The sequence below is a fragment of the Euprymna scolopes genome, chromosome 2 (assembly GCF_053919585.1).
Source record: "Euprymna scolopes isolate OS-2025 chromosome 2, ASM5391958v1, whole genome shotgun sequence".
In the NCBI taxonomy this organism is placed as follows: Eukaryota; Metazoa; Mollusca; class Cephalopoda; order Sepiida; family Sepiolidae; genus Euprymna; species Euprymna scolopes.
Window position 1 is genome coordinate 63,949,128 of NC_136483.1, and position 10,610 is coordinate 63,959,737.

Sequence of the window (10,610 nt, forward strand, 5' to 3'; positions counted from 1 at the left end):
ACAAAAAAACAAAGAAACAAGCAAACAACAAACAACAGCAACAAAAAAAACAACAAAAAACAAAAAGGAAACAAACAATATGTGTCCAGCCAAATGCCAAATAGAGACTACTAAACAAAGCAGTGAGATAGACATGAATGTATTTTATTAAAAGCTGATTCTACACACACTCGTCTATCTTCTCTATTACACACAAATACCCACTGTCTATATCTCTTATTATATAAATAGACTTAGTGTGTGTGAGTGAGTTCACTATGGATTCGGAAACGGCTGGACTGATTTTTTTTAAATGCCACACGCGAGTACTTAATACGTCTATATCTCTTATTATATAAAATAGACTTTGTGTGTATAAGTGAGTTCCATATGGATTCGGAAACGGCTGGGCTGATTTTTTTGAAATTTCACACGCAGGTACTTAATATGTATATATCGCTTATTATATAAAATAGATTTTGTGTGTGTGAGTGAGTTCCATATGGATTCGGAAACGGCTGGGCTTATTTTTTTCAAATTTCACACGCAGGTACTTAATATGTCTGGGGGCATTCTTATATAGTTATTTTTCGGAATTCGAAAATCGATAATGGAAAAAATCCGATTAAAAAATGAAGTAAAATTTTGCCCAATTTTGAAACTTTTATAGAACCTAACACCGCAAGTACATTTGAGAAGTTTTATTATCGCACAAGCAGAAATATCCAACCTATAAAATCAACTGTAGATTCTTTTATAAGATAGGGACACGTCCGAAATGAATGTTTCTGTTTAGTTCACAAATGAACCATGATACTTGACTTTTGAATTTTAAACTTTAAGTGAAACTATTATTTTTAGATAATTTTAGAAAAATCAACAGAAGATTCTCTACAGTCCAATGTAGTAGACTACAATGTATTGTGGACAAAGTCACCGCAGGGATGCACGTCAAGCTTCCTCCTGGTACACTGTAGAAGGAGGTCCCTAACTAGAGCAGGCAATCAATCGATTTGATTAAAAAATGAACGATTTCACCGACTTTGATAACAATAAAAATATGGGAGGGTGGAACATTTGTTGATCCCTATTCAATCCCAGATAACGGTGATTTCTTTGCTAGTATATATATATATATATATATATATATATATATATATATATATATATATATCTGTGTGTGTATGTGTGTGTATGTTTGTATATGTGTGCGTGTAATTGTATATGTGTGTATGATTATGTATACATGTATACACACACACACACATATATATATATATATATATATATATTCTATAATATAAATCCTACCTGTCTGTTTAAATGTATATATAGATGTATGTATGTATGTATGTATGTATGTCTTTTTGTGCTTCTCCCAGACAAATCAACCCCACGTGCACGTCGTGACCTTTGCCACGCAGACGGCGCTCTGATGAACGGCGAGTGTCCTGCTCCGTATAACTGGACCTCCAATGCCTTGTGGGCCAAGGTTATTTAACCAAAGGCTAATGGTGAGGTAACCCTCACAGCAACCTCCAGAGGAGCCTAGGCCCTGTAAGTTGCGGCATATATAACCTACCGGCGTGTGGAATATGCTCTGGTACCCAGCTATCTAAGTTCCAGTCATGGAACAAATGGCATGGTGGATGGAGACGGCTCTGTAAGCCGTAGTGAAGGGAACCTCCCCAGGGGAAGGAAAACTCTGATATAAAACCTGCGATGACTGCTGCATCCAATGATGTTGACTTGCTCTTCTTTTTGGATCAATGTGGCAGTTGTTTAGAGAGTGGGATTGTCTCGGCGCAAAGTCTTTCCCCACTATAACAATCCTTATGTACAGGCATTGCTCGATATAAATTAGATACACTTTTTACCATATCGTGTATCTTTATAGCAAAAAAAAAAGGCTGTCTGTAGCCTAAAACGGCAAAACATTCAATGAAGTTGGAAAATATGATTATAAACGTAAATGGCAATAAGGGAACTGGAATTTCCAGGGCCTGACCCGGCAGGTGTTTCAGGGCTCCACAGCCTGGACCCGGTCGTCATCATGCTATTGCGAGGAAGTATATGACAATGACCATCGGCTGTTGGAATGTGCGGATGCTGCTTGATTTGCCGTCAGCAATAACGCGTCCAGAGCGTAGATCTGCTCTTGTATCTAAGGAACTTCAACGTTATGACATGGACATAGTTGCTCTGTCTGAGACCAGGCTGGCTGATGAGGGACAGTTTTCTGAGTTAGTTGGGGCCTACACCATTTTCTGGAGTGGTAGAGCGGATGGATGTAAGAGGGAATCAGGCGTGGCTTTTGCTATAAAGGCATCAATTCTTTCTAGCCTGGAAGAACTTCCCTGTGGTGTGAGTGACCGGATCATGACTTTGAGGTTACCTCTGGTAAATGGTCATTATACAACTTTTTTGAGTGTCTATGCACCCACTATGGATGCAACAGAAGATGAAAAGGTTGCTTTCTTTGTGCAGTGTAGTTAGACGCATTCCCTCTGCTGATAAGATCTTCATTCTTGGAGATTTTAATGCTAGGGTGGGAAGATATTTTGAAATCTGGGATGTGCTGGGTAAACACGGAATGGACAAGTGTAATAGCAATGGTCTGATGTTGTTGCAATTTTGTTCAGAGATGGATTTTAAAATCGGTAACACCGTGTTCCATCAGAAGGACAAATACAAAACGACCTAGATGCATCCTGGTTCCAAACAATGGAACTTGATAGACTACGTGAGATGAGGGATATCTGCAGTCTGTGTCATGCCGGGTGTAGAGTGCTCGACCGACCATCGGTTGATCCGTGCAAAGATTAAGTGTGTTGTGAAGCCCAAGATAAGGAGAGCTAGTGTGGCTATCCCAAAGCGACTTAATGTTGCGCGTCTAAGGGACAATATTGTGAGGGAGAAACTAGTTAAGGAGATGGAGAAGATTGATTGTAAAAATACTTGGCCTGCTTTTAAGGAATCTGTCTATGAGGTATGCGAGAGAGTATGAGATTAATATGAACGTAAACATCAGGATTGGTTCAATGAGAATGATACTGAAACTCTGGCTTTGCTTGATTCAAAAGCCAGGGCATTGCACGCTTATCTCGGGGGTGGTTTGACGGATGGTGAGCAAGATCGATTGAAGGACAAGTTTAAGGCAATCAAGCACGAGGTGCAGAGGAGGTTGCGTAACATGCAGGATGAATGGTGGAGGCAGAAAGCTGAGGAAATACAGCTTGCCTCGGATTCGAACAACACCAAGGTCTTATACAGCCTACTGCGCGCAGTTTACGGACCATCCAGATCACCTATCATTCTTCTGCGCTCGAAAGATGGCGGAGATCTTCTTCGAGACCCTACCGACATTCTTCATAGATGGAGGGAGCATTTCGATGACCTCCAGAACAGACCTTCTTACTTTGATCAGGAGTTTTTTAGGTCGATACCTAGCAATCCGGTCAAGGGTATCTTGGCAGAGGTTCCTTCTCTCCAGGAGGTTGAAACAGCTGTCCATAAGCTGAACAATGGAAAGTCTGACCCGAATCGTTTTCATGCGGAGATCTTTAAATGTTCTGGACCCAAGATGATGCAACGCTTAGCGGAATTGTTGCAGACTGCTTGGTGGGATGAGTGTATTCCGCACGATTGGCGGGATGCATTGATGGTAGTGCTATACAAGGGGAAGGGTAGTGTGGAAACTATCGGGGCATCTCTTTGCTGTCAGTAGTCGGTAAGGTGCTCTATAGGATCATGCTAGACAGAATGCTGGAGCACATTGCTAACGATGTTTTGCCTGAGTCGCAGTGTGGTTTCAGAAGATGTTGAGGGACAGTGGATATGATTTTTACAGCCAGGCAAGTGCAGGAGAAATGTATAGAACAGCAAAAGGGACTGTATCAGGTGTTCATCGATTTAACTAAGCCCTTTGATACAGTCAATAGGGATGCTTTGTGGGAGATTCTGAAAAAGCTTGGCTGTCCTGACAAGTTTGTAACCATCTTAGAGCTCTTCCACGATGATATGAAGGCTGTGATAAACGTTGGGGGAAAGCTAACTAATCCTATCTCAGTAGAAAATGGTGTTAAGCAGGGAAACATTCCAGCACCCACACTGTTTGCGTTGTATTTCACCATGGTCTTTCGGATGACATTTGGGTGGGGGTGCTCTGATGGTGTCTATATTCGTAACCGAACTACTGGGAGGTTGTTCAACATTAGGCGCTTCAATGCAAGTACAAAGGTACTCACGAACAGGATTCGTGACTTGCTCTATGCGGATGACTGTGATCTGGTGGCGCATACGGTGACTGATATGCAGCATCTTGTGGACGCTTTTGCGGTTGCCTGCAACGCATTGGCCCTGACCATCAATCCGAAAAAAAAACACTGTCTTAATGTATCAGCCGGCTTCGGGCATGCCATACTATGAGCCATCAGTTTATATCTGTGTGTCAAGGATAGCAGTTGTCACTAAGTTTGTATACTTGGCTAGCACACTGAGTATGTCTGGTGCCCTGGATGATGAGATAGATATCGTTACGGATCAGCAGGGCAAGTGATGCCTTCGGAAAGTTGGACGAGCGTTTGTGGAGACGTCATGAGATCTTGCTGCCAACAAAGATTAAGGTTTATGCCGCATGCGTTCTCTCTACTCTTCGCTATGGTTCTCAAACTTGGACAACATACAGGGAGCATTTGAGACGTCTCGAGCGGTTTCACCAGATGTGCCTACGGCGAATCTTAGGTGTGGGTTGGCAGATGGATGTCAGTGATTTGGAGGTGTTTGAACGGACCCAATGCATTAGCATTGAGGCTCACGTTATTAAGCATAGACTGAGATGGAGTGGACATGTGGTGAGGATGTTAGACAGTCTACTTCCCAAACAACTCCTTTATGGCGAGCTCGCCGAGGGAAGACGTCTGGCTCAAAAGCCCAAATTGAGATTTAAGGATTGTTTAAGATCCACCTTAAAAATATGATATTGATGAAAGAACCTGGGAGAGTCTTGCTTTGGATCGCGGAGGGTGGAGAAGGACCTTGCGGCGAGGTGTGGGCAAGTTTGAGGCGGATCGAACCCAGTATGAGCAGCTGAAGCGCGATATCCGGAAAGGGAGAGTGAAAGGAGTCCTGGATGGGAGGGGGCGCCAAATTGGTCTAGAGTGTGAGGTATGCGGAAGAATATGTCTGACCAGAGATGAGTTGATGAGTCACCAGTCTACTCATCGGCGCAGTGAGCCACAAAGCAGTCTTGAGTTGCCAGAGTTAACCTGTGCCAACTGCGGGCGGATGTACAAAACGACAGGCGGTTTGAAACGGCATTTGATCCTGCATAAAAAAGAACAGCAAGAACGTACTGCTAGTGGTGCACATGTCTGTACAATGTGTGCTAAGGAATTCCAGAGTTTAGCAGGGCTTAAAAGCCACATTCGTGCAGCCCATTACTGAACGTTTTCGTGTTTCTATATACCTTTTGTTTGTGCTATATCGAGTGATGGCAATGTACGAAAGCGAATTTGCTGCCATCATGTATGTATGTATGTATGCATGTATGTCTGCCTAAAAATTCGACAGACGCGACGGATTTTCACAAGATTTGTATAGTTTTGAAGCACGAACCTTCGGACAACAAATATCGAAAAATTTGCCAAAAACATTCATTCCTTCACTCTAAACTGGGAAGTTTTCTACAAGGAGGAGGTCGCTTTTTTCGCCGATATTTTCGAAAGACATCCCCTCTTTTGGATTGACTAGCCTTAATTTAAACCTTTGTCACTTCCGGTTTGGCGATGGACGTAACAGCAAAGACGTCATGTTTTTTTTCACGTTCTTTTCCTCCTTCGTGGCACGGGTTCGAACCGGCCTGCCTACTACTATTAAAAATTTTTTTTTTTGCTCAACGCACATCTCCGAACACCCGGGCAACGCCGGGAACCTAGGCTACTACACCCCCATACACACACACACACACACACACACACACACACACACACACACACACACACATATATATATATATATTAATATATATATACATAGTTGTATATCAATGTATATATAAATATTTATATATATATATATATATATATATATATTAACGGATGTACTAAAAAAATATCTATCCCGGGACGAATAAAATAATTCCAAGAACAGAACAGCTTTGTATCACGGTTGTGATCAAGTAATGCGGGTAGTATTCAGTTTAATTTAGTGTTATACAAAATGAGAAAGGGAAGGAAGATGGAAGCCCTTTTTGAAGATTCCGATATTTCGAAGTTTGTGAAAATTTAACAATAAGTATTTAACGATATTTCATAACTATGCTTCAAATGTCAATTGTTTCGACATATTTTAAAAGGTCTTGTCATTCAAATATTTCAGATTTGCATTATATTTTTTCGTTAGTTATTAGATACTGATTTAACAAGATTCCCTGAATTTAAATTTCCTTTTAAGACTAAAACCTTACACTTTAGACCCATTCCAAAATGGAAATCGTGGAATCCTTTAAAATGAGGCTTCATAGATTTTTTTTTTGCATGCTGTTTTCCTCATCTTCATAGTTGTATTTTTTTTTCACCACGTTTCGGTCAACTTACGACTGGCCTTATTCAGATAATTAACCGCGACGTGATAGAAATGATGAGTCTTGTAACCTTATCCTCAGTAACTACTGCTTCCCATAGTTGTTATCTCACCACGTTTTGGCCAACTAATACTCTGGCTTGCTTACATAGGATTGAAATCAATATCTTAAGAAAATACTCATCTGGAACCTTAGAGATTCAAAGCCTATATCCACTGCGTCAAGCGGCCCAAAACGTGATGCGACAAAATCTATTGAATGCAGTTATTACTGAGGATAAGTTACAAGACTCAACATTCATATCCCGTCGCAGTTAATACACTGAAAAAGGTCAGAGGATGTGTTGGCTGAAACATGGTGAAACACAATAACTATAAAGATAAGAATAATAGTCTGCAAAAAGGATGAATGAGCATGAAAGATGTGGGAAACTGTTTTGATTTATCCATCCTGGAACATGTATTTTTCTAGTAAGCAATAATCTTATATTTTTCTTGCGCTTTTTTCTAACCTTGCCTTTTCAATCTTATGTTCATTACAGGTCAGAATCAGGATCGTTAACATCTAAGAAACAATGGACATCTCAATCACAAAAGCAAAAGATGTATTTACCAGTGAATCTCTTATCTAAGGTCGAATCAATAACCACCTCTACAACGACGACGACGACTCCGACACCTCCATCAATAATAACCACCAGCAACAGAATATCACCATCAACATCACCAGAAGAACAAATAATATTTTATCCGGTATAGAAGTTACTGTTAACACTCAACTGTATCAGGTTGTTCAGAAAATAACGACCAATTTCAAAAAAATAAAACAAAAACACTTACTCCATGCGTGAATACATGGCGCATTTATTGAACTTTTTCACCTTATTAATTTGTCTTTAGATGGTCGAACACCATTAAAAATACTGACATCAAGTGCCTTAAACACCTTGACGAGGGTTCTATCCAACAATTATCAACAACCGTCCATTAACAACCTGTTATCGACCTTCTTCATCTTCAAGGCTCTCATTACGATTACGGAATTTCAGAAGGCACATTCTTATTGTCCAATTACTTTGGACCTTTCACAGCATTCTTTGTCGATTTTGGCGGCTGTTTAGGAAGCATTATGACCAACTTCCAACTCATGTCAGAAAACTGTATACCCATTTCTTCTTTTTTCATCTTCGTTATTAAGGGTTTATAAGCTTCAAAATTATATTCTGAAATAAATTATTGGAAATCTATTAACGAGTATACATCAATTATTGAGCATGTATCATTGTATATTGATATCCCGGGAAGCGCTGGGCCACCTACTTAAAGCACAAGTGGGCGATTTTCAGTGTTATGAAATATGAAATATCCAAAGAGAATGTTTCAATAACAAAAAAAAAAAGGAATGTTTTTGTAATGGATGAGGTATTTTAGATTAATAAAGTATTATGTTAACTATTTATATAATAACTTTGGAATTTTAGAACATAAATAGAACTTAGTTATCAACAAAATGACCTGGAATAAATACTGACCTAATAATGTGACCTCAGAGAGTCACGTAACAAAGAAAGAATTTTTATATTTTGGAGAACAGACCACGTCTTAGTTTGGTGTTTTAGTCTAAGAGTTGTCGGCCGTGGGACCCTCGGCAGGGGAGTTAGAGAGATTCACCAAAAAGTAATGGTATGTACTCCGAAAACAAAAGAAGTCGCAACCACGAAAATAAATGCTATGGGCGAGACATAATTTGGTTTGCAGGAGTTTTCAGAGGGGAAATGATTTGCATTTTTAGGAGTAATCAAAGAGTTTCAACTTAGAAGAAGGTATGCGTCTTTTTGTCTGATGTGTTTCGACTATATCTTTATGTATCCCCCCACCCTTTGTCTAGTGTCAACCAGACAAATATGTTTATTCGCCCCGTTAAAGAATTGAATCGCAAATGTTAATTTTTCCGGTTGTGAACTGTCCGATTTCATATGTGTAAACACTCACATACATAACCGTTCGATGAACATTAACCCGTATATACACACACCAACATCCCCGAGTCGATACGAGCTGCGGTGAACAGATATGTAAGCATACATGTATATAGGCAATTATATATGCATATACACTTGTTATATAGAGGATATACACAATTACATGAATACATAGACGACTCGGTTCATTATATACACGGCTCTACAACGTATACGTTTTTTCTCATCGTTGCATATACATACCAATATGTAAAATGTACGTTTTGATGCCGATCACACGCACATAAAAATATATCTAGGTATATACACGGCTATAATAGTATTAAAATGGCAAAGAATAGACATCAACTTTTCAGAATCTAACCAAAAAGTCGGTCAATGTCTACCGAACAATTGTTTACTTAAATTGAAAACAAAGTAAAATAAACCAAAAGAAATAATATTTGCTAATATAACAGACCAATCGATCGTAGATGATAAAAAAAGGATGAATGAAAAATGTGTTGCAAATATTTCCCTTCGCTTACAGGGAAGATGGATTAAGTGTCATTCTTTTCGCAACGACAACATCATCCATGGTCAAGTAACAGTGTTATATAGTCACTAAATCAACGTATGTTATTTTGTTGGGTTTGCGTGTATATACACTGAATGGTCATACTGTGTATGTATGTGACGAAGGGTTAAACTGAATGTGTGTACGTGTCACTAACTGTTTATGGTGGTTCTTCATTAATTGGACCCTAGCTTATCGTGTTGCAGTCAAGTTGTGTGTTCTTAACATTTTCTTAATGTATAATTAGCTCTTAATTCTTTAACCCGTTAATCATGTTGTATCGTTAGTGGTGTCTCTTTTATTGTATGTGAATGCCTCTTTCAGTGTATGCGGGTGTCCACATATAACACGAATATATAAACGTGGCATACCTGGTTCTGCTGGCCAGCCTTTTTCCGAGAGATTCTTCTCTCATCTTGAGGGAGTTGATTCTCTTGACAAGACGCATACGATTAACTCGAGACGATGGGTCGTTTTTTATAGTTGTTTATTCACTCCCAGGCATTACGTCTAGCAGAGGAGCGATCGACGATCTTTACTTAGGTGGCTAGTTCTTACACGTCCCACGTCTGAGACGCTCCCCTTTGAGAAAATACCCCTTTCAGATAATTTTCTGTTGTTGACGACCTCAATACAACTCCGACTATTTTCTCAGCTAACTAGAACACGTGATCACATACACATACTTCAGGTCCGCTATTTTTAGAGCTTCCGGTGCAATTGATAGGTCACCGAGTTTTATGCGACTGACATGTTTTAACAATATATCAAAACACAGCTCACACCTCCCCGTTCACCACGCCAGTCAGATAGATGGATCGATAGATAAATAGATAAAATTTAAATAGATAACTAGATGATAGATATATCGATAATACACATAGATATATAGATAGATCGATAGACAGATAAATAACAAATAATTTCTTGTGTTATCAAATATATAACAACAGAAGAAGCTTCCAATATAACCCAGGACATTCTAGGGCTCAATAAGTCACTCTAATGTAATCTAACCAAAGAAAGGCGATGTAACTAACTGCTGAAGCACAAAAGAAGTTCAGTAGTAACTAGAAACATCTATCGATCCAGTAGATATCTCACTGCTGATGCAATTCTCTATCTATATAAGAGCCAGCTACGTCCAAGGATGGAGTACTGTTGCCACATCTGGGCAGGAGCTGCTAGAAAGCACTTATCCTGACTTGATATAGTTCAAAATAGACTTCGTAGCCTCGTAGGGGATGTCCTTTTCTCTTCCCTGCAACCTCTTTCTCATAGAAGAGCTGTTGCGAGTTTGTCTCTGCTTTATCGTTATTTTCATGGCAAGTGCTCAGCTGAGCTCCAATCTATGGTTCCCCCCTCGCCAGACTTTCACAAGAAACACTCGTCTAGCAAAATACACTATCACTTATTTCCCCCACTCTTTATCTGTGCCTAAACCTAAACGTAGATTCCATGAACAAAGCTTAGAACTGCACGCCTGTGGAATTGTCTTCCATTTTCTTGCT

General features: G+C 39.6%; 1 protein-coding gene across 1 annotated transcript in view; it reads left to right on the forward strand.

Annotated features, from left to right (window-relative positions):
- The window catches only part of LOC145291698 (sushi, von Willebrand factor type A, EGF and pentraxin domain-containing protein 1-like), a 319,198-nt gene extending 311,390 nt beyond the window's left edge, over positions 1 to 7,808 (forward strand). Inside the window, exon 34 of the mRNA XM_080137710.1 lies at positions 7,104 to 7,808. Coding sequence (XP_079993836.1) covers positions 7,104 to 7,320 — 217 coding nt within the window. The 3' untranslated portion in view covers positions 7,321 to 7,808. The remainder of the gene's footprint in view (positions 1 to 7,103) is intronic.
- The last annotated feature ends 2,802 nt before the right edge of the window (positions 7,809 to 10,610 follow it).